This window comes from Schistocerca piceifrons, chromosome 4, assembly GCF_021461385.2.
Source record: "Schistocerca piceifrons isolate TAMUIC-IGC-003096 chromosome 4, iqSchPice1.1, whole genome shotgun sequence".
In the NCBI taxonomy this organism is placed as follows: domain Eukaryota; kingdom Metazoa; phylum Arthropoda; class Insecta; order Orthoptera; family Acrididae; genus Schistocerca; species Schistocerca piceifrons.
In genome coordinates this window covers 352,651,826-352,676,853 of record NC_060141.1, presented here as the reverse complement: position 1 = coordinate 352,676,853, position 25,028 = coordinate 352,651,826, and the positions used below count along the sequence as shown (strand labels likewise).

At 39.5% G+C, this 25,028-nt stretch overlaps 1 protein-coding gene across 1 annotated transcript in view; it reads left to right on the top strand.

The window, feature by feature from the left end:
* The first annotated feature begins 998 nt into the window (after positions 1–998).
* The window catches only part of LOC124794728 (transcription factor Sp4-like), an 86,115-nt gene continuing 62,085 nt past the window's right edge, over positions 999–25,028 (top strand). Inside the window, exons 1-5 of the mRNA XM_047258322.1 lie at positions 999–1,267; positions 1,524–2,120; positions 2,243–2,495; positions 4,169–4,380; positions 17,821–18,276. Of these exons, the coding sequence (XP_047114278.1) occupies positions 1,208–1,267; positions 1,524–2,120; positions 2,243–2,495; positions 4,169–4,380; positions 17,821–18,276 (1,578 nt within the window). The 5' untranslated portion in view covers positions 999–1,207. The remainder of the gene's footprint in view (positions 1,268–1,523; positions 2,121–2,242; positions 2,496–4,168; positions 4,381–17,820; positions 18,277–25,028) is intronic.

Sequence of the window (25,028 nt, the reverse complement as noted above, 5' to 3'; positions counted from 1 at the left end):
CCAGAGCGCTGCCCGAGCGACAGAGACAGCGAGAGGCGAGGTCTGGGAACCACGCCCGGCCGCACGGAGCAAATAGAAAGCCTGGCGGGCCGGCCCGGCCCCGTTATCCCAGCCGAGCGCGCGGGCGGGTGGGCAGATGTTCGACCGCGCCAAGGGTGAGCCGAGCCGATCAATGGCAGCGAACCGGGCTCGCCAAGTTACGCGTGTGTCTGCATACCGCATGACGCCATGTTCATTACAGGCAAGCGTAACGCCGTGGCTCATTAAAGATGACGACGTAAAAAGCTGTGTAACATGTCTGACACAGACCTTGTACCACTACAACACTCAGACACGTTAGCCTGCCAACTAAGAACAAAAGCGGCACCAAAGAACTCAGTCCTGCCCTTTTTATATTTGTCGACAACTGGCTCCTAGTTCTGAGAGATTCCATTGTGATTAACTACAAATTACAAGAACAGGTTCTATCCTTATCAGCTAACAGTGTATTTTTGTCTTTTTTCGGAAGGTTTTAGCCACCTATTCACATTATCATTTTAATATCCAACATTCAAAATATGCAATAGAAAGGAAACAGAAGCATAAATAAGGAGCGACTAACATAAATTCCTTTCCTGTATGTAACAGTCCCCTCCGCTCGGAGGATGTAATGTACGGGCATATGGCTTTACCACTGTCTCCTCCCCCTGCTAGTCGACGAACTCGCCTCCCTGTCTCTGGCCCCTTTGTCACGAACGTGCGGTTGGCGACGGAAGGAGGAGGTGGGAGGAGGCTGCCACGCTAACCCCGTCGCCCCTAACAAATTTACAAGGCACAGGGTAGGGCATTGTGAGCAACTGCCAATCAGCTATTTCCGTGGGCCCAGCGGGCTGCACCAAGCGGCCGCGTCACGCACGTGTTTCTCCGACGTTGCCGCCCCAAATAGTCCCCGCCCGCCGAATTCCGCCAGCACCATTTATTTTGGTACAAAACTTCCCCAGAATCACCATCTCGCAACTGTGTGACAATATGCATGCGTATATCCCAGTTAAATCGCGGAAATGCTGTCGAATTTTCAATGTTTTATATTGATTGGCGGAAGGATACACTTGCTGTAGCCTTTTCTCTGAAATACACGCCAGTACGTCTGCGCCATGAGTTGAGAGGTTATACATGTGTCTGAAAAGAGTGAAGATTTTATTTTTGGTGAAGGGTATGTTTGCAGATAATGTCCTCAGCTCATTCCAAAACAAAAGCGGATTACAGTTTGGCTAACTACGCGAACCAGGTAAGCATGCCTTCTTCATGTTATAATGCGAGTGCGCGCGCGCCTACTAGTCGTGTGTGTGTGTGTGTGTGTGTGTGTGTGTGTCCCATTTGGGGCGGGGTGGGAAGTGGGTGTTCCTTCGGAGCTTCTCCGCGAAACACAGGGCGCGCGCGTAATGACGTAGGGCTATCCAAAGTTACCGTGAACCGTAGCTCAGCTGTTCGCCATATGATTGAGATGTTAAACTTACGCTTTGTTTTGGGTCTTTTTGATGTAGGAGACTCAGCCGTCACCTCTCGCACTGCTTGCTGCTACTTGCAGTAAGATTGGTAATACTGCCAGTAAAGAGACGCATCTTGTACAGGAGCAGAAGCAGCAACACGGTGCATCAACGCCAGAAGTTGTGTTGACACTGGACGTGCCGCCGCAATTACAGCAACAACTAGCTACACAAGGACAACAACAGCAACTGCGCCTACTGAACTCTTTGCAGCAGTTGCATACAACTCAGCCGCAACAAACTGACAACAATACAGCGACAACCGTGGCGGGCCTCCAGCAGCAGATAGTGAGAGAGACTATTAGCAGAGAAGCGTTGTCCATCTCAAGTCCCTCCGTGCAAGTACAACAACAGCAGCAGTCCCAGCAACAACAGCAGCAACCACAAGTTATAACACTTTCTCAGCTACAAAACTTTCTTCCCTTGCAACAGGCAGGGCATCACGTGACCCATGTTCAGCCATCGGATAACAATGCCCACAGTCAACAACAAACAACGCAACAGGCTTCTCCATCTGTCAAGGGCTATGTCACCACTTCCACTGCTGCACCCACTGTTGTCTCAGTGCAGGGTGTCCCCGGACAGTTTTTACAGGTTAGGATAAAGTTTAACAGGGTGATATATATTTTGTTGTTCTTATTTTTCGAATTCACGATTCTTCTTTGGTGCGTGTATTACAAGCTTAATTGGCCTTTGTTTTTGTTTATCAACAACAGCAGGGTGCCCAGCTAGTGACAGCTGCAGGGCAGAACCTGGCATACAATGTGGTTCAGCCCATGCAGACAGTTACAGTGGATGGACAGGAGGCTTTGTTTATTCCTGCGATGTCCGCAGGTCAGCATCAGGCTTTACAGATTGCTGGTGGGCAGACGTTAATTACACCTACAGGGCAGATTATTAGGGCACCTGGAGTTTTTCCCACAAGCATACTGCAGAACGTAGCGGGCCAGACAGTACAGATGACAAATGGTATGTATAAGGTTGAAATGTCTTTTCTCGTGGACAGAAAGTACTCATTATCACCATTGATTATTTTTTGTTTTGTACGTATTTTTCAAATGTTATTTATAAGCATGATGTTGAAACGTAGATTATGAAAAAAAAGTATGTTTACGTGAAGTGATTTTTATATTTCAGATGTGTTTATTTAGATAGAATCCGCTTTGTCTCTTTCTCTCATAAACAAGCTGAGAGTATCTCGGTTTAGGCTTAAGTGTGTGTTAGAGTACATTAAGTTTTTCCACAATTTCATATAATGTTTACATTTAAGCTGTTATTTGTTTGTGGCGTCCTTGAGTTTAAACAGTTCCAATTTGACAGATAACATGATGGCATTAGGCTACTAGGATGTTAATTCATGACAAATAATGCACACTAATATTATGCAGTTGTATATATTGTGGAATCACAATCTCATAGAAAACCTTAAATGACATCATATTTGCCATTGGCTGTACCACTTATTACACTTTTCAGAATTGCAATTTTGACTTAGGTCATTTACAGTAACATTACCTGTAACTAACATCATACTCTGGTACATGGTTATTGATATGTGCATTAAGCATGAATCGTATTTCAAGAGTTTTAATCCTGTCTGTTACATCCTGATGGTGTATATAATGACTGCTGACATGAGCCATAGAGGCTGACATAATTTATATTCATTTTATTGATGTTGATAACTGCTTAATTGTCAGCACCTTCAATCATTTGAAAATGATTAAAGGTCAAAATTGTATCATGGAAATTGTAACAAATAGTACAGTCTGTGATGAATATGATGTCATTTAAGAGACTAATGTTATTGTATTTCCTCGCACCTCAATCAGAATGGAAACTCATTGTCAGCCCTTATCACTTGTTTGCTTGTATTTTGATATATCAAACTTATTGTTTAGGTAGTATGCTTAAGATATTTCTTTAATTGCTTTACCATTTTTGTCACACATAATATTTAAATTTTAAAGTTGTTTGGTTTGTTTATGCTTTAAATCCTTCCTGTTTCACACACTATGTGTGTGAGCATCCTCACAGGAAGGTTGATAGGTTGATTTACTACACACACACACACACACACACACACACACACACACACACAGACACACACACACTTTTTCACATTTCCTCCTCTTTTCTTTCTACAATTAACTCTGTTATTAAAGAGGGGACACTTTATTTCAAAATGTGAGGTTTCATTGTATTTTATTTGTATTCTGTGGTCTGTTATAATGTTTATATTTGGTACATAGGCTCTGTCTGGTATTATATACATTTTGCTATCATTTTTTTAAAAAAAATATTTAGTATGGCAGTCTATAGCTGATGGTTGTAATATAACGTTTCTAGATTCTAATGCTGCTTATGGAGGTAACTGAAATCAGATTAACTAGTTATAAGGAAAAAATTTCAACATCTGAAAACATGAGATGTATGGTGTGTTTGCATGACAGATTGCATTTTATTGTGAGCAACACATATTAATTTAATTTGTTTGTATCATATAGTTATAGAAGATATTTCATGTTTCTTTCTAAAGTAACAATTTTGAAATAACTATTGTCAATCTTCTACTTTGAATGAACTCAGTAATATCTTGCAGTGTACCGAGTGTTTGTGTGATTCAGTGTATTTTGTCTCAGGCCAAAATGTGTCAGTCAGGCCAGCAAGCATGCCACAAGTGGTCCAGTTTCCTATGCAGCAAACCATCCCAGTGCAAGTGCCCATTTCAACTGCAAATGGACAGACTGTACTGCAGACCATTCATTTTCCTGTTCAAGCAATTGCAACAGCAATTCCAAATATAGTACAGACTTCGGGCAATCAGATGCAAATGTTACAGCAGCTTGGTCAGGTAAATTGTGCCATTGTTTCTCTAATTTTGTGTGCACATATTGTATACCTGTCAGATGTCACCAATTTAAAACATTCTTTCCTTAATAGTATTTTTTATATCATCTTTCCTAAAACTGTGCATGTGTTTGAAGTCAGACTGTATCCAGATGTTGTAGAATGTGTATTTCACATACTTGTTTCTTGCATCTGCCAGTGTATCAGCCATTTTTCCTCCCAGATGATTTGGATCTCACACATGTTCATTTCATTTATTATTTATGCATTTAATTTCTAACGTATTTTTGTAATACTGTATTTAGACACTTTAGCCTCTTCCTTCATAATTCTCACACTAGCCACTTTTAAACCATTTATTGTATTATGTTTCATGAAGTACATTTTCAGTCCTATGCAGTTCATCTAGGCTATTTAAAATTACTTGAAAATTATGTTAGGATTAACATTTTGACAGTTTGAGCATTTGGAGATGTTGAGCAGAGCTACCGTGTTCTACACAGATACTCTCTTTAAACTTCTTTCGTTCATCCTGCTCTAGCATTGCACACATACAGATATGGAACTGGTATCCTGCGGGAATGTAATATATTCTCATTTTACTTTCTTTTCATCTAAAAGTGTTTTGAAAATAATCTGACATAACAAGATAAAAGATGGCATTTTTTCTTATTTTGTGAGCAATATATGTGTAGAACAATATTCAGTGGAGACTTGTCTATGATGGAATACAGCATTTTTTAAGTTTACCTCACAGTTTTTACGTATAACAGAAAGAGTATCGTATATGATGTGAATGTAGTCCTTGAGCTTGTGTTAAGGATCTGTCTTGTACAACTACTTTTATTTTGTATTCTCATCTGTTGGTTTTGCCAACTCACAGCATAATAGTTAACCTCCAGCCTTACCTAGACCTTGGAATATGCTACAGCACAGTCTATCACCACAGTCTAGATTTGGAGGACGAAGACTGCCACAGTCTTAACTCACTGTTGTGTGTTTTGATGTGCAGGCAATAGGAAAGGAAGGCAATTTACCAGGAATTTTGTCTATTATGTCACCAGATTTGCAGCAATAGAAAAGAAAGCTAGTTTACTAATAATCTGGCGTGTATTGCCATCCGATGCTCTACATGAACCCCCTTTTCTTTCTCCTTTTTTTTTTTTTGAAGGTAGTGAATGCTGCCAGATGTACCTAAACATACGGTACACATCCATATCATTCACCATTTATTTATTATATGAATTTGAGGAATGTCACTCCCAATGGGATGACGTGTCATCACACTGCTATTTGCATGTAAAAGCTTATTCTGTCAAGAGTTTCCAGGATAGTGACTAGAGCAGTGAGATACACAGATGTGTCCCTTGCTTAATGTAAATGTGGTAGTACTAGTTTCCTAATTATGGTGAACTGTTACTGATACTGTGTATTATAGGAAACTAACTATACAGGCTGAGCTTCAGGAAGCAAGTAAAACGATACATGTAGCAGTTGTAGTGAACATTTCAGTAGATATACCTCAAACAGTACCTCATTACAATCAGAATCATACATACTTCTGTTGTGGAAGTACTGATAACTTCGAAAGTAGCATGTGACTTTTTTTTATATTGCTGTAAGTTTAGTATCATTACATTTACAAACTTCCATGTGTGCCTTCAAATGGCTGAATATAATTTTGGTACTGTCTGCATTAACTTACTTATATCTTACTCCTATGAAACTGAATTTAGTCTTATATTACACCTTAAGAAAATTTTCCAGTAAGAATTAATTGCATCATTAGCACGTTCCACTCTTACTGAACTGAATGCATGTGTTACTTCACCTCAGAATTTCGAATTCAGTTCATCAGTGTTAATGAACTGCATGCATGTATTAGTTCACCTCAGAATTTTGAATTCAGTCCATCAGTTCTTAATTTGTCAACATCTCGACTCCTGAAGTGGTGTTTCTTGATTGGATAAAGTGTAATTAGATTATAACAGTTTAGGATGAATAAGTGTTCTTGCTTGAATGAAGAAGAAGACATTTCAAATACATGGCACAAAACAGATTCCATTAACACTTTGCCGTCTGCATGTCTCATACAAATTTATTCACTTGGCGCCGGCAGTGCTAATTCAGATTACTTGGCTTGTGACTGTCCTTTCTCGACATTATTGGGAGATTATAAATTGTTATGTTTTACCAATCTCATCGTTAATTCTCATAATTTCTCAATTCTGTTCCCCTACTTTCATGAAATTTCGAAGATATACATATGTAAGTAAATACAAAATTTGTTTGTTTCATATATTTGTTTATTTGCGCTCGCTTTTGTACTTACTATTTCTCTTTCATATGATATGCAGCAAAACAGTCTCCAAGATGTAACGCAGCTCCATAAGGCTTGCACATTAAGTTTGTTCTTCTTTTTGTTTTCGGAACATACAAGGCAGTTTCTTTGTTTTCGTTTTATTCATTTCAGAAATACATAGGCCTATTAGTTGGTGTTGCTTTGTCTGACCAGAAAGTCTATCAACCAGATTGTGATGAGACATACCCGATGTAGTGGCAACCTCCAAGTTTTGCTCTGCGCATTCATTGTAATTAATCATATCATCTCTTTCGTCTGCCATGATGAGAGGGCACAAGTACTTATACAAACAAAAAACTTGTTGACATGTGTACCTTATTGTTACCTAAACAGAACACCAACAGAATGCAAAAGATACTAAAGTACTGTCTCTAGCCACTGCACGATACTATGCTCACGACGCCACTGTAGTGGCGTCGGCCACTGGGCGAGACTATGCACACGACACCACTGTGGTGTCGCCGTGCACGGCACCACTGTGGTGTCGCAGGAAAGCAGAGTGTTAATAATGGTAACAAGACAAAAATTAATATGCAGAGGAATAAATGATCGTGTATCAGTCGGAAGTGACAAAGGGGTATGAGGGTGTACTGAAAAGTAATGCTCCAGAATTTTTTAAAGTGAAAAACTCTTACAGATTTTTAAATAAAACATTTTTTAATTCTTCATGTTTATTGTATGTGTACACATTAATTTCTCAACATAATCACCCTGGCGACGAACTCATTTTTCCCAATACGAGACCACTTTGTTGATAATGTCACTGGTGAATGATTGACTTTGTTGACAGAGCCACAACCTCACATCTGTGTGCACTGTTTCATCACAATCAAAGTGAACTATTCAAAGATATTCTTTAAGTTTTGGAAGCAAATGAAAATCGGATGGGGCCAAGTTGAGACTGTATGGAGGATGAACGATGACTGTGAACCCAAGGCGCATTGGAATGTTGCAGTTGTCGTGTGTGATCTGGCATTGTCATGCTGAAGAAGAAGGTTCTCCAGGTGTCGACAAATGTTTTCTGCAGTTAGAAACTTGATTACAGCATGGTGTCTCTCATGCACTGAGATAGTTACTGTACACATTGTCATGTTACACGCTACAGTTCAGAGTCCTCTAGGAGCAAAGGGTTGCAAATTGCCTCAGGGAAGTGGGGAAGTTGGCCAAGTAATATGCACGATATGTACCTCGACCAGTGTTGAGAATGGAATACAAAATTTGAAGCCACTATTTTTCAGTGTGCCGTCGTATAAATATTAAACACATTAATAAGCTATTGTCCACCTGCACACAGACATCACAGAATAATTAGCACAACAAGCTATACTCTGTAACACTCCCACTCTCATTTCTTGATTTTACAGACTATTGATAGTGACCTGCAATTAGGTTGGGACTTTCTTTTGGCAACTAATCTTGTGAACTGACATAGGATACAAGAATAGAACCATCATTTATCTTTTCAAGAATATAGTGAAACTTATGTCTATGTTTTTAGCCCTTTTGTGATGTTTGTTATTGTTTAGCAATTACAGTCCACTCTATAATTGTCCACAAAGAGTTGAGGTGGTTGTTCCATGTTGACACAGACCTTCTGCCAGAAAGTGTACAGCCACATTATTTCAGTAGTTGCGTCAGATGCTGCAACATACTCTGTTTACATTGTAGATTGGCAGCACATATTTGCCTACAAGATGTCCAGGTAACAGGTCCACTGATAAATATGTTGACATAATTGTTATTGAACGATGAATACCAATATCTCCATTAAAATCAGAATCTGGAAATAAATGAAGTTTAAGACAGCTCCCACTGTATTTAATACCTTTGTCTCTTGGAGATATTTTATGGTGTGTTTAACAGTTTTTTCCAGGTCCATGGTTGTTGACAAACTGACGCTCTTGACAGACAGAAAACATTGTATCAGATCTTGTCACTTTGAGGTCAAACTCAATGCATCTACAGTCTTTTGAAATATAGTATATTCCATGGATTTCTTGTCTTCATTAGCTGGGCACTGTCCCAAGTGCAACTATAAACTGTAATTATCAGGTGTTGCTTGAGGCTTACAAATGCTTAATGAACTTGAAGTAGATAAGTCCACTAAGTCCCACATATTAGTTATTGCAAATGAGGACATTTCATCTTTCATTGCTTTGTACCACTTCTTCAGATCTATGGATACCATCTCCTCCTTGAAAGTTTATGGTTCATCAATGACTGCTGCGCAGGCCACATAATTTTGGAAATGAATTGGGGGGTGAAGTTCATCACCGTTTGTAAGATTCATTCCATGTTGAATAAATCTCTCAGTAGCACAGGGATCTTTATATTGCACGACTACATCTCCATTTTCCACAGGTTATTGAGTGATCTTCCATTTCTGTTAGGTAGTTGCATTCTTAAGTAATATTGTTGGTCCATTTCTTTTGTTTACCCTCCGGTACTTTAGTTAAGTATCACATCTTGTGGAACAGTTATTTTGATTGTTATAGGACCAGTCCACTATAATTTTTGCTGTAACCAGTATGGCGAACCATTTACTATCAACTTTGATTTGCTTCGAAATTTGCATTGAAACTGTTCGGGAGTATGTATGAAACATTAGCCCCAAACTTGGTCATATGCTTTAATGATGTTTTATTCCCAGAACATTTCTCGAAAGGCATCTTTTCAAAAGTAGACTTACATGGACAGCAATTGAATGTATAGACTGCCTTGTTGACAGCTTGTGATCAAAGTGTCTCTGGAAGACCAGGATCGAGAAGCATTGTGTGAGCTTTTTCCACTGTTGATCTGATGCCATATTCAGCTTTGCCATTCTGCTCTGGTATATATGGTGAAAAAATCTTAAACATGGCTACGAAACAGCAACTGTGTAGATCTGAAGGGGCTGAAAAATCAGCCAACAGTTGCAAAACAAAGGTTTACTAGCCCTTGACCAAGGTTTTGATATTTCTAAAAATATCTTCTTCAGAAGAAGTGGGCTCTAAACATGTATACAACCAGTTACAAAATTATTTTTACAAACATAACAAAATATTAATAGAAAAATATTTGTGAGGTAAGCGTACACACTTGTCCCAAGCCATGGCTTGGGATAATTCTTGTTTTCTCAATTTTTGTATGACAAGAGCCCCTTGGCTTCAGCTAATCTATTGTAATATCATGTGATGTAATAAGTGAGTAGGCTTAACTCACAAATATTTTTCTATTAATTTTTTGTTATGTTTGTAAAAATAATTTTGTAACTGGTTGTATATAGTTTTAGGGCCCAGTCCTTCTGAAGAAGATATTTTTGGAAATATCGAAACCTAGGTCAAGAGCTAATAAACCTTTGTTTTGCAACTGGTCACCTGATTTTCAACCTCTTCAACTTTTAGCGTATTCCTTGTCTGTCTTCTCACCAACTATGGAAACTCTAAGAATACAGACGCACATCACTTTTGTTCTTACATAAATATACAAATCTATGTTAAGTACAATCATCTTTAAAAATGAAAACAAAAAATAGTTGGGTCCACCTAATGAAGTGAGGATCATTTTTCCACATACATTGGCACGAACAAATTTTCCTGGAGTACAGACACGGGTTGGTAGATTTAATGTAAATCCCTTTCTGTGCAGCTTACGATCTTAACATTATTCACAAAAGAATAACATTTGAGTTTAAATTTGTAATCAAATCAGTCACACATTTTCTTCAAATTCCCAAAGTTCGTGTGTCCCACCCTCTTTTTGTGCAAGAACAAAGCTAAGTCGGACAATGTAAGATTTGCTTGTTCAGTGTTTTCCATAGAAATCAACATTCTTTAACACCGATTTTCAGCTTATATACAAACTGCCATTGGTTTCTAACTGCATACCTCAGGCTTATTGTTGTTTAATAAGCTTTTTAAAATTTTACAGGCTGTTGCTCCCAGTGAAAAACCACTATTCTTCAAACCATGTGTACATACAATTTATCCTCCAGTGAACAGGGTATCCATATACTACTTTCTAGCACATTGAACTTGACTGATCCAATACTCTCAGCATAGCCATCTAAATTACCTTCTATCCGAACAGAAACTTTGAACTTCCCAAATAGTTTTAATGCAGAAAAAAGTTCTTTGTGTGAAGTCATGTGTTTTGATGCAGCACTGTAAGCAAGCCAAACATTGTCATGATTAGTAACCAAATTGCTTCTAATTTCTACACTGAGAGCATGTTGTTTGGTTTCTTGACTTTCTCTTCATAATTTAACTTTTTTAATTTTTTTTTCCAGTTGACCTTACAGTAACCTTCCTTGTGACAATAATAGCACTCAACATTCTTCTTGTTGACAGAATTTTTGCTTGAATTGCTTTGTGAACACTAAATATTATCTTTTTTGTAATTAATCTTTACAGCAGCTAATGTGTTTCGATTTCTTCAACCTGCAACAAACATTGCTCTTCTTTCAGTAACCTTGCTGATAAATTATTGAAAGTCTGCTTGCTTTCATCACAGAGCTCCCAATTGTAACAAAGAAACTGTACTTTGCCACAAACCAACTAAAACTTTGGCAATGTTGCACAATAGTATCACAGTGTGACGTTTTATAATTGAAGAGCTTTTGTATCAATGTCACTTTATTTATTACATATTGTTGTTTATGAATTATCTTAAGTTGATTCCACAAACCATTTGCTGTGTGGTGGCACAGGTCATAACAGCTTACAATCGGTAAATTCCATATCAGACACTCTATAAGGCATTGCTTTTGCATTAAGCTCATGCCACAGATTCCATGCCTTTGTGCCTTCATCTGGTCTTACTTGGCTTCCGTCATCAACATTCAGAAATTTCTCAGCATGAAAGGTAATTTCCATTTGATATTTCCATGACTGAAAATTATATCTGTCAAATTTCTGTACACTGAAAAGCTTTGTTGATTCGTCTTTTATGTTTTCATTTTTCAAATGAAAACCCTTGATGTAACTGAACTCTTTTTCCGAGACTTGACTGATGCAAGGAAAATAAAATGTTACGCGAGTTAAGAAGTGCATTTTACTGAGCCTGTAACCAATTGGATAGACTGAGGCACATCCCCCCCCCCCCCCCCCCTCTCACCCAAGAATTATGGGATTCTTTTCAGTTAACTTAAGCCGATTCCTTGTGTTGTGATCATGTATGTGTCTGTTTAATCTTTGCAGTACAGCATGTAAGTCACCACTGTATTGGAGCCCTGAAGTAGTCCATCAGATATCTTCCTACTCTCCTTGTATTTTCATAGTGCTGCTGTTCCTGTATGTTAGAGATAATTCTCAGAGAATTTGACAATCACTTGTGGATACTCTTTGAAACTACAGATTAGTGATTCCTCAGGCCCTAGGCATCCATATGTTCTTTATCAGTGTGGAGTCTTTCAGCTTCAGAGGGAGTTTCTCAGCTTAAATGCAACGGGATGTTTCTGACCTCTGTTACTTCACCTCATCATATTCCATTTATAAATGCAACCCTGGGTCTTTAGATTTGTAGTCTGGTTGTCACTTAGGCACCAAGTCACATTACCTGAAAACTAGACTGATTAAAGTTTCTGGTTAGGCGACACTTCAGAATTGAGTTCTTCCGACCAAAGCTGTGTACGTCATGTGCAAATTTTCTGGTGTCGCCATTGTCCCAGAAAGAAAACATCAGTCCATTTGTATTGTTTGAATAGAATGAGGTTCATGCATAACTGACTGAGCCTTGACCAAGGAATACTGCGGATGACAGCACTTTAGACACAAGTGACAGACATTGATTCATAAGTAATTTAATTAGAGTAGTAAGTTTTAATAAGATATTCAATATTTATATTTGAGCGTCTGCAGTTTGTGTGTTTTAGCATTTCTCTGACACTCTTCACATCCAAATTAATGACTTAAAATTCTTGATGACTTACCATTCTGCATTTTGAATCCGTAATGTAGCCTGTCAGTTCAACCTCTCATGAACCCCTGTCCTCCAACAAGGCTGACCTCATTGCACTGGGAAATCGTAGCAGGAAATATCACTAATGAATATGCAGATCTTCATTATCTGATTAGCAACATACATGAATGGGTGTATTTGGTTAATGGCTACACTGTCTGACAATTTTGGCTTATAACTTTTGACTCGGGGTTTCTTATTTGTACTTTTCCATCATCTATGAAAGTTCATTTTTTGGTCTTGGCAACATTACGTATTGAGATTTCTGCAATTAGGTGATGCAAGTAATAGATGGTGGTCATTTGGTTGTGTACTTCCATTGCTATTGTTGTAGATGTGTGTGATAAGTGCATTCTTCCAGTTTCCGAGATTTTTTTTTTTTTTCTAATCAATGTTCTGTGACAAATATGGGATACAAATGCAACTAATTCACATGTGAGTTCTGTACAGAAAGTACCAGTGTCTGTTGCTGCACTTTGAGTAAAAATAATGAGCTGTGACTGTATATTAAAATGACATGGTTAAAATTAAATATAGCGCACTAAAGAAATGAAATGTCATGTACATCTCATCCATGACACGAGTGCTTTATGATGCTGTCTCTCAAGTTGACCTATTTGTTATACCAAATTGAATATGTAGAATTGTCTGTGGAATGCTTTTATTTATGTGAACCATTAGAAACAATTAGACAATGGAAAGTTGGGTTAGAATAACAGCAATATCAGGAAAAAGGTAAATTGCTACTCATCACATAGAGGAGGCATTGAGTCGGGCCGGCCGTTGTGGCCGTGCGGTTCTAGGCACTTCAGTCAGGAACCGCGTGACCGCTACGGTCGCAGGTTCGAATCCTGCCTCGGGCATGGATGTGTGTGATGTCCTTAGGTTAGTTAGGTTTAAGTAGTTCTAAGTTCTAGGGGACTGATGACCACAGATGTTAAGTCCCATAGTGCTCAGAGCCAGCCATTGAGTCGCAGACAGGCATAAAAGACTGCTAAACATTTAAGCTTTTGGCCAAAAATGTCTTTCTTAGGAAATAGAAAACACATGTGCGCGCGCCCACACACACACACACACACACACACACACACACACACACACACACGGACAGAGAGAGAGAGAGAGAGAGAGAGAGAGAGAGAGAGACTGTCTCTAGCTGCTGTAGCAGGACTGTGGACTGTGACTGTGTCTGATGTGAGTCTTGAGGTTGGTGGTGGGTATAAGTAGGTGGTATGTAATAGGAAGTGGGAGGGATAGTAACGTAGGGATGTGGAAAGACATGCTGACTGTGAGATTGTACAGGGAATTGGTGGAGATTGAATAGGGCTGCTAGGTGTAAAGTTGGGAGGGCTGCTGTGCTGTACTTGGGGGGGGGGGGGGGGAGGGAGGCATTTGTGAGACCATAAATAAGCAAGAAAATAAATATATTAAAAAACAAAGATGCTGTGACTTATCAAACGAGAAAGCGCTGGTAGATAGACACAATAAAAATCACACACACACACAAATTTCAAGCTTTCGCAACCCAAGGTTGCTTCATCAGGAAAGGGGGAAGGAGAGGGAAAGATGAAAGTATGTGCGTTTTAAGGGAGAGGGTAAGGAGTCATTCCAATCCCGGGAGCGGAAAGACTTACCTTAGGGGGAAAAAAAGGACAGGTATATGCGCGCGCGCGCGCGCCCACACACACACACACACACACACACACACACACACACACACACACCCCCCCGCTTTGTGTGTGCGCGAGTGTATACCTGTCCTGTTTTCCCCCTAAGGTAAGTCTTTCTGCTCCCGGGATTGGAATAACTCCTTACCCTCTCCCTTAAAACCCACATCCTTTGATCTTTCCCTCTCCTTTCCTCTTTCCTGATGAAGTAACCTTGGGTTGTGAAAGCTTGAAATTTGTGTGTGTGTTTGTGTGTTTTTTATTGTGTCTATCTACCAGCGCTTTCTCGTTTGGTAAGTCACAGCATCTTTGTTTTTTAATATATTTTTCCCACGTGGAATGTTTCTTTCTGTTGTATTCATGAAAATAAATAGGTCTACAGAATCTAGGTTAAAAGCCAAGGCCAGTTGTTTAGGAGATATAACTCATAATTTCTGTGTGAGTTAATTACAAAGTTTGAAATTGCGTGTTCTTACATATTAACAGGGTGTGGAAGTGTTGAAGAGATGTATCAATGGACAAGCCTTGCTTAGCATCTTCACTTCTATATCTACATTGTTCATTAAAATGAATAGGTAGAGATAAATTACCATGTACCATTGCCAGAATTGTTGTGCAACACTGTGTGACATTACTCATTGTTAGTGTTAATTTAGTGGTTAGATCCAACTACCTATAAAATCATCAGCTGAGCACTCTGTTTATGGAAAATTTTGACAGTGTAGATGAGCCTTTTACCATTCTTCCCAGCTGTTTTGCCTGAATACACTGTTTGATTACATTGCATGTACTCTTTCTTCCAATAGTTCCATAGTGAGAAATCCCCCAGGATGTAGAACATGGTGTGAGTGAGGGGAGAGGGAGTGGGAGGGTGGATTAGGAAAGGGTGACTGACTTCTGGAATGGCTGGGAGGGAAGCAGCAGGTGCACAAGATATTAATGCAACATAGACACTGGCACCAGTGAGTTCATACAGTACACAGAGACAGCGTAGTGCAGAATTGGATTACTAGGAGGTGACAGAACAGAGTAAGGAGACACTGCTGGGAAGAGGGTATTGGTAGAGGATGAGTGAAGTTAGTGTCCTCAGACAAGGTGTAGGTACGTATGATGCAGGTTAGTGAAGATTGAGGCTGCAAGGCTTAAGTTAATGGAGGAAGTGTTGCAAGGATAATTTCCAGTTCAGATATGCTGGTGCTGGGGGAAGGATCACAATGGTACGATATGTGAAATTAGCCATTGATATGGAGCACATTTTGCTTGTCAGCACATCCTGCTCCTGGCTGATCAGCTCTGTTCTTGGGCAAGAGTTTGGCAATAGCATTTCATTTCATTTGGGTGGGCAGCTGATTGATAGTGATGCCCACATAAAATGTTGTGTAGAAACAGCAGCAAGAGCTGGTATATGGCAGGACTGATTTCATAGGTTGCCCTGCCTCTAATGAGACTGGAGTTGGATGTGGTGGTGAGTGTATTGGACAGGTCTTGCACATGGATCTTCCACAGGGATATGACCCATATGGCAGGGGATTGGGAGTGTGTGTGGCATGTGGATGGACCAGGATTGTAGCATAGTTTGGATGGATGGCAGAGTACTATTCTAGAAATAAATTAAAGATGTATCCGGTAGGACAGGAAGGCAAAATTTGGTATTAATTGGCTATAGCAGCAGATATTGTCCAACACGAGTGCCTTTGTTAACAGCACAACATGGCCTGTAGTGCCTCTCATGGGCTTGTGACCATATTGGTTGGACCTTAGAAAACTGGAAAACTTGGCCTGTTCAGATGAGTCCTGATTTCAGGTGGTGAGAGCTGATGGTAGGGTTCAAATATGGTGTAGACTCTACGAAGCCATGGACCCAAGTTGTCAACGAGGCACTCTGAAAGCTGTTGGTGGCTCCATAATGGTGTGGGCTGTGTTTTCATGGAATTGACTGGGTCCTTTGGTCCAACTGAACTGATCATAGACTGGGAATGGTTACGTTTGGCTACTTGGAGAACATTTTCAGCCATTCATGGAATTCATGTTCCCAAACAGCGATGGAATTTTTATGGATGAGAATGCGCCATTTCACTGGGCCACAGTTGTTCACGATTGGTTTGAAGAACATTCTTGTCCAACACGATATCAGGAGGTATACAATGACTTTTTGTCTCGTCGGTGCATAAATTGTAGAAGTCCTGGCAAAGGATACAGTTCACAGACGTTCCATTGCCTTAAATATTAAATTATGATAATCTGAGGCCCATCTTGAACAAGTGAAGATGTACATCAGTTTCTTGTGTGTGTGTGTGTGTGTGTGTGTGTGTGTGTGTGTGTGTGTCAAGTCTCTTGCAACTTATATGCTTGGAATCTTCTGTTGTTCCGTCAAGTGCCCACACCAGTCTGTTGTTATTTGTCATCTTGTGATTCACACATCACCATTCTGTTTCCTCACTCACACATTTTCTGCTAATTTACTCCCAGTTGTTTTCTTCCTTTCACCATTTTGCAGATAGGTGTGAGCTTGCACACTTGGTGATATAAGAATTCATCAGTACTAACTGAAAGGGTTTAGTTCTGTTATATTCTAATAATGTGACATTTCTATTATGAACTTGTTACTTACAGTTCCCTTATTGTGCGTTGTTTTCTGCCTGGTCCAAAGTTTGTGATGGATTTTCCTTTTGTCCAATTTCTATATGCCGTACCTACTTATTTAGTGCATTTCCCCATTCGTACGATGGGAAGGGAATTCCTTAAATTTTCTGAAGATTTCAAGTACTGCATCTGTTTTTTTTTTTAATTTCTGTCTGTCAGCTTTACTCTAGATTTTCCTTTTTTTAGCAGGAATGAATAAACTCTTACCATAAGTTGTTTAAAAATTATTTGCATTCCATCGCTTTCCTCAAAATCGATGCACACTATTGTTGAGACCGAACTGCTGTCCAGTAACTACCTCCAGGAGACGAAATGTTTAGTATTGTTAATAGACAAATATAAAAGTAAAAGTGGCGCTGCTGTCCTAGATTTTTTTAACTGTTGGTTTCTCTCTCAGGAAGGAGAGAAGGATAGGTTGACCATGGTTAAAAAGGAAAGTCATGTCACTCAGACTCCAGGATGAGAGGATCCTGCCTTTAAGGCCCGTACTTGTCCTCACCATAGATTGGTCCCTCTCACTCTAGGGTATGAGTGACCTCCCCTTTCTTTTTATCCTTTCACAATCCACGCCAGTCTCATCCCCAAGGAAGGAACTAATAACTCCAAAAGTTAGGATAGTGTCATCACTTTAACATTTATAAGTGTGTATATTGACAGTGCTAAAAATTTTACTTGTTAAAGGTAGGTTCCTTGACTAAATTTTCCTTTGGCAGTTATTATTGAGTTAACCATTTGTCAGTATAACAGTTTCAAAGACAGTTTTTGACTTTTAAATTGCATAGTTTCTACCAAAGTGTGAAGAATTTGCCTGATGTTTTGTGTTTTTGCCACACAGGTGCCGACACAGCAAGTGGCCCAAATCATCACTCCATCTGGCCAGATCCAGCAGGTGCAGCTGACTTCAGCGGTGCAGCTGAGTGGCTTAGTACAAGCTCAAGCTCAGGCTCAAGCACAGGCTCATGCGCAGGCCCAAGCACAAGCCCATGCCCAGGCCCAAGCTCAGGCGCAGGCTCAAGCTCAAGCTCAGGCGCAGGCTCAAGCTCAAGCTCAGGCGCAGGCTCAAGCCCAGGCACAGGCTCAAGCCCAGGCACAGGCTCAAGCTCAGGCCCAAGCTCAAGCTCAGGCGCAGGCCCAAGCCCAAGCCCAGGCACAGGCCCAGGCTCAAGCTCAAGCCCAGGCGCAGGCCCAAGCTCAGGCCCAGGCGCAAGCACAAGCCCAGGCGCAAGCCCAGGCGCAAGCCCAAGCCCAGGCTCATGCCCAGGCACAAGCCCAGGCCCAAGCACAGGCGCAGGTAAGTCATTGTCAATGTTCATTTTGTGCTTTGCACATGTGTCTGTAATCTGAAGTGTAGTCATGGTAGTACCTGGCCTTGCATTTTCCATTAGACTGCATTATCCTTCATTGCAATTGCTGTATTCATTAAAACTCCATTTTCAGCCCAATAATAGTCATACAAATAACAGCGCAAAAATTGACTTATGTTTAATTGTTCAAATGTAAGATAAATTTGGAAGCATAAAGCTCTTATTGGCAAATAAACAATTTAAGGAGTGCTCTCTGAGTAGCTGAAGTGTCGAGTTGCCAGTAGGGACATATACGAGGGTAACCCCAAAAGTAAGATCTCTTATTTTTTTATAAGTACATAGACCTGTTTATTTCTACAATGGTTTACATCAGTTTACAGCTTGAACATTTAGCTATTTTTCGACATAATCACCACTTCTGTTGATGCATTTTTGTAGACGCTGTGGCAATTTTTGTATGCCCATTTCATACCAGCTCGCTGCCATGCTGTTCGTCGTGAATTTCGGTCCGACCAGCTGCAGACTCTCTGTACCACTTATGAACAATTTTGACATCCATACATGACTCACTATACACTTCCGTCAATTGGCGATGGATTTCAATCGGCACAGTGCCCTTTGCGTTCAAAAACCAAATAACTGCGCACAATTCGCACTTGGCGGTAACATTCGAAGGGAGCTCCATTCTCAACAGTTGCCAAGCCAGGACTGAGCACCTTAGCATGGTGTGCGCATGTTTACACACAGCTCGTGAAGCACTCTTCATAACAGTTTGACCAACTGCCACACAAACAGAGTTCTATACTTATAAAAAAATAGGAGACCTTGCTTGCTAAAAGCTTTAATTGCTTTTAGACATATCCTCCTCCATAGCTAGCATACACACATATACATGTGCCAGTGCAGATGCACTGTCCTGGCCTAGCAGCTCGACTATAGTCTGATTAAAATTACTTGATAGTTGACACTTCACAGGCTGAAGCTGGTTTCCTCCAACTAGAGTCTCAATGTCACACCTGAACCGTTTGCCATTGCCAGAATGCCACAACAGTTGGTCACTTCTCCTTGTCTTCTTGTCTACTTGTCTTCTTGTTGAGTTTAGATCCCGAATCCTGGATCTCGCCCTTTAATTTTGTATTTCATCTGTTATGATAACCATAAAACAAAAAACACACACAAACACAAACAACGCTAACAATAAACGTGCGTTTCGTACACAGCACTAACCAAAGACTACTAGATCCTTCCACACAAGACACAGCTCAGTGTCATATATAAAGTTATTGTAATGACAGAGATCAGCTTACATTACAAAAGTTTTGCATGACATTATGTGAAGTCATTACAAAAGTTTTGCATGACATTATGTGAAGTCAAATCTTTGACAGCTGCAGTTCATCGTTGCTACTGGAATGTGACTCATAAATGTAACAACTTTAATCATAGTAATATAGTAGCGTAGCACTGAAACTTGTCATGTAAAAGGTCACAAGTTCGGAACTCATGGAGGACAGTGAAGTTGTTTTTACTTCTAAAGCTAATCAAAAGACTTTCATTATAATTTTTATTTAATTAATTGATTTAAATGTATTTTTTTAGATTTCTGAAATTTTGCCATGTAGTTTTGGTTATTGATTGACTTTATCATTTGGCTTTATTTTTCTTCCTAATGTTATTTTTCATTTATAATCTGATAGTATTGTCTATAATCTACAACTAAGAGCCAAGCAGAACTGCTCATAGGTTGGTAAAGTGACAGTTCATGTAGCCAGTGTAAAGATAGTTTCAGATAACCAATGAATGATATAAATTACTGTTAGTTTTTTAGCTCTGAAACTGAATTTCTTCTATCTTGTATTTGCTCATAGAGGTTAGCTTTAATTTTGATTAACAAAGCAATCATTATTTTAGTTTCGCTGCTTATTGTTCACTGTTTTCTCAGGTAAATTGTGCATCACGAGGTTGTGGTTAGGTTAGGACAGGAGCTTAAATTCAGGGATACAATATGAGAAGAGTATACAGGTAGGATGTTCTTGATTTCTGAGGACAAAGATAAGCAGCCAAAGCCCTGGCAAAGGATAGGATTCAGTTGTTCCAGTCTGGGATGATGAGTGGAGTGTTCCTTTGCAGTTGATTCCAACAGGTGGTTAGAAGATTCGAGGCATGTAAGGCCTTCACAGAGAGGCAGAGTTTTCAGTCTCGTTTATGTGCCTGTTGACAATTTAGCAATTACACTATTTGGTGAGATATTACTTTCCCTCCTTAAATTATTTACAAATGTAAACTAAATTCCGTTTGACCATGTTCATGTGGTGCAGTCATGTCCAAAATATAATTAATTTGCACATTCCATGGAAAAACTGGTAGAAGCCGACCTCGGAGAAGATCAGTTTGGATTCCGTAGAAATACTGGAACACGTGAGGCAATACTGACCTTACGACTTATCTTAGAAGAAGGATTAAGGAAAGGCAAACCTACGTTTCTAGCATTTGTAGACTTAGAGAAAGCTTTTGACAATGTTGACTGGAATACTCTTTTTCAAATTCTAAAGGTGGCAGGGGTAAAATACAGGGAGTGAAAGGCTATTTACAATTTGTACAAAAACCAGATGGCAGTTATAAGAGTCGAGGGACATGAAAGGGAAGCTGTGATTGGGAAGGGAGTAAGACAGGGTTGTAGCCTCTCCCCGATGTTATTCAATCTGTATATTGAGCAAGCAGTAAAGGAAACAAAAGAAAAATTCGGAGTAGGTATTAAAATCCATGGAGAAGAAATAAAAACTTTGAGGTTCGCCGATGACATTGTAATTCTGTCAGAGACAGCAAAGGACTTGGAAGAGCAGTTGAATGGAATGGACAGTGTCTTGAAAGGAGGATATAAGATGAACATCAACAAAAGCAAAACGAGGATAATGGAATGTAGTCGAATTAAGTCGGGTGATGCTGAGGGAATTAGATTAGGAAATGAGACACTTAAAGTAGTAAAGGAGTTTTGCTATTTGGGGAGCAAAATAACTGATGATGGTTGAAGTAGAGAGGATATAAAATGTAGACTGGCAATGGCAAGGAAATCGTTTCTGAAGAAGAGAAATTTGTTAACGTCGAGTATAGACTTAAGTGTCAGGAAGTCGTTTCTGAAAGTACTTGTATGGAGTGTAGCCATGTATGGAAGTGAAACATGGACGATAACTAGTTTGGACAAGAAGACAATAGAAGCTTTCGAAATGTGGTGCTACAGAAGAATGCTGAAGGTTAGATGGGTAGATCACATAACTAATGAGGAAGTATTGAATAGGATTGGGGAGAAGAGAAGTTTGTGGCACAACTTGACCAGAAGATGGGATCGGTTGGTAGGACATGTTCTGAGGCATCAAGGGATCACCAATTTAGTATTGGAGGGCAGCGTAGAGGGTAAAAATCGTAGAGGGAGACCAAGAGATGAATACACTAAGCAGATTGAGAAGGATGTAGGTTGCAGTAGGTACTGGGAGATGAAGAAGCTTGCACAGGATAGAGTAGCATGGAGAGCTGCATCAAACCAGTCTCAGGACTGAAGACCACAACAACAACAACAACAACAACAACATTCCATGTTGACATTTATTTTATTTTATTTATTTATTCGTCCAGTAATTGTCTCACAGTGATATAAGATTTATCATCGTAATACAACAAATAGCTCCAATGCATACACACACTGAATATATAATTATGTTTTTTTAGGGTAGGACAGATGGTTGGCTGTGCCATGCTGAACGGGATATTCCAGCATTTGCCTGAAATGATTTAGGAAAACCAAAATCATTATAGCTGAACAGAGTAAACTCCATCCTCCTGAATATCAGGCCAATGTCTTAATAAGCATTGCCACATTCAGTTGTTCACATTGTACAATGTGATCATACACAATTTTCAAAAATACCTTACAACATAAAACGTAATTTCTTATTGCACTAAATCACACTCTTTGGATGGCTGTTGGTGACTCTAAAACCATGAACATCCATGTCTCCATGCCCTCCCTTCAGTCTGTCTGGAAAACTGAGTCATCATCCGTACTGAAGAGTGAGGTGTTAAGTTAATGAGAATGACAACACATTACTATCAGACACTACAGACCTTGCCATATCTATGTATACAAGGTACATTCAAGTTATAACGCTTCCAATTTTTATTTCTCACAAACTAATCACACGAAAACTGTGAAACTTGTGTCACAGTGCAGATGTGCAAATTTTTACAACCATGATTGCATGATTCCATGGCCGCTATGAATGCTTCTTTAGGACTCTGGTTTGACCACTGGAAAATCACTGGTGCGTTAACAGGAAGGCTAGTGAATGTACGCCCACAGAGAGTGTCTTTCAGAATTGGGAACAGCCAAACGTCACTAGGAGCCATATCAGGTGAGTAGGGAACACGAGAAATTACTTCAAAGCTGTTGTTACAAATAAACTTCAGTGATAGTTTCACCAAATGTACTGTTGCATTGTCTTTGTGAAACACCACATACTTGTTTTCTGGTTGTTTTGCAAGCAATTCTGGAAGAGGCTTGTTCTTCGAAAGATCTTGATATGGTGCACCTGTCGCATAGTGCCCTCTGGAAAGGAGTGAGTAAAGAGGATGCCATTGCTCTCCCAGAACGTAGCCACTATTATTTTTTCAGCTTACCGAAAACTCTTTTCATGGTGGTGAATGTGTGTGCTCCCATCGATCTGTTGGGCACTTTGTTTCAGGACTGAGAAACAGCAACCGTGTCCCACCCACTGTCACTTTTGACAAAAAGAAAATCCCATTCATGCTGGCAACACATGTCAATATTGCCTGGAAGCATGCAATACACACAGCTTTGTGGATGTCCTTCCACATTTGTGGTACCCATCTGGAGGACACTTCTTGCATTTTCAGGTCTTCATGCTGGATTGTGTGCACAGATGTTATGAAAATGCCAACCCTGGAGCTGATGTGTTCCACATCATTTGGTGCTCCTCGAAAACAACTTTCTCCAATTGCTCGACAATGTAGGTAGACTGGCTGGTGTAAAGCTGAGATCTTCTAAGTTTGTCGTCACGTGACAGTCTGCTTTCTTTGAACTGTTAACCACACGAACACACATTAGATACATCATCACATATCTCACTCGATTGGCAATGAAATTCAGTTGGAGTCATGTCCTACAAATGGAAAAAATGAATGGTAAATACTGTTGTTGTAATGAAAACTTCACGATTTTAAGTATGAGCAGAGTTCTCACTCTAGCAGCCGTCACTAGAGTTCTGTGTGCCATACAGTGCTGCCATCTCTGTCACACATTCAAAATGAGTGTGTGTGCATTTTGAAACAAACCATGTATTTCCACCTGTTCCTAGTACCGAGGAAAAAATTAGTGCTATACCTTGAATGAACCTCGTAAGAGTATTACATCATGCTTTTGCATTGTAATGTGAGAGACTGTTTTAGTTATCCCCTTTGATTGTTAACTAGTACTGTAACAAGGAAATGGTCCAATCAACATGTTGAAACCTACACTGAAATTTTTCGCACAGGGAGGGGACACCAAGGAAATGCACGTCAATGTTTTAGCAGTTAAGTGTGCTGCAAGCATTTAAAAAATTAAAGCTACTCACATTTGCCACAGGAAGAACCACTTATGACAGCAGTTTGTACAGCTTTTTCTACATTGTATGTGCTCCAGTGAAGGAATGGACACAGCGGTGACAAGAGAATGTAGCGATGCATGATGCGAAGTCCAAAGTGCACAAATACCAATTTAAAGGGTGTAAGCCATGCAAAACATGTCTCAAATCATTAATTTCTTGAATAACTTGCAGTTCATGTTGACAGCTAAACTGTTGCATATGTAATTGTTACACAAATGACTGGCAGAAAAAACACAATCAGTATAATGTATTGTATTACATTCACAGACGAGTTCCATCAATTGAGACTTCAATTTTTTGACATGAAATATTTTATGAAATTTCCTGTAGCTCAGTTCTTAGGATAATTTTTGAATAAAACATGTTTTACTAGCAATGAAACAGTTTCTTGTTTATTACCTGTAATTGTCACTAAAGTGCAAAGTGTGTTGTTTGACGAAAACAAACACGGTCCTTACAGAAGGCATATCTGATAAAAGAAAAATTAATGCATCCGGGTACTTCATAGTAATTACTGGTTTTGTTTATAAGGAATTGGATTGGAGTAAAAAATGGTCATGGCTGTTTTTCTGCATATTGTGCTGCATGAAAGGCATATCTGATCAAATTCATAAAACGTGATGATGCAAACTGACAGTGCAGAAATGAATGAAGTTTAACAATACTGTTATGCTGATAAACCTGAAATGACAAAGAGCTATTAGAAATTGTTATATTGTCTGACTATTTTAAAAAAAAAATGCTGTACACTGTCGAAAAATTTAGCTATGGAGGGGCTGAATCACACTACCAGTTTCGAGTGGAATCCAAATTATTTTAACAATCTTTTCATCCTCCTCCTAAAGACCAAGTAGTTATGTCCAAGTCAAGAGGGCTGCATTATTTTCTGCAACTGGTAAGAAGGTGTTTCAAATGCAGGATTGAAAATTATTCTCTCCTATCTTTCCAGATGTCACTATGTCGATTACTAATACACAGTCCTTTTTTTTTTTTTTTTAACTTTTGGCCCCACTTTGCCTTGTGGTTCCTGAAGACAGATATAAATCTGCGGAAACAGTAATCCACTAATACTTATCACT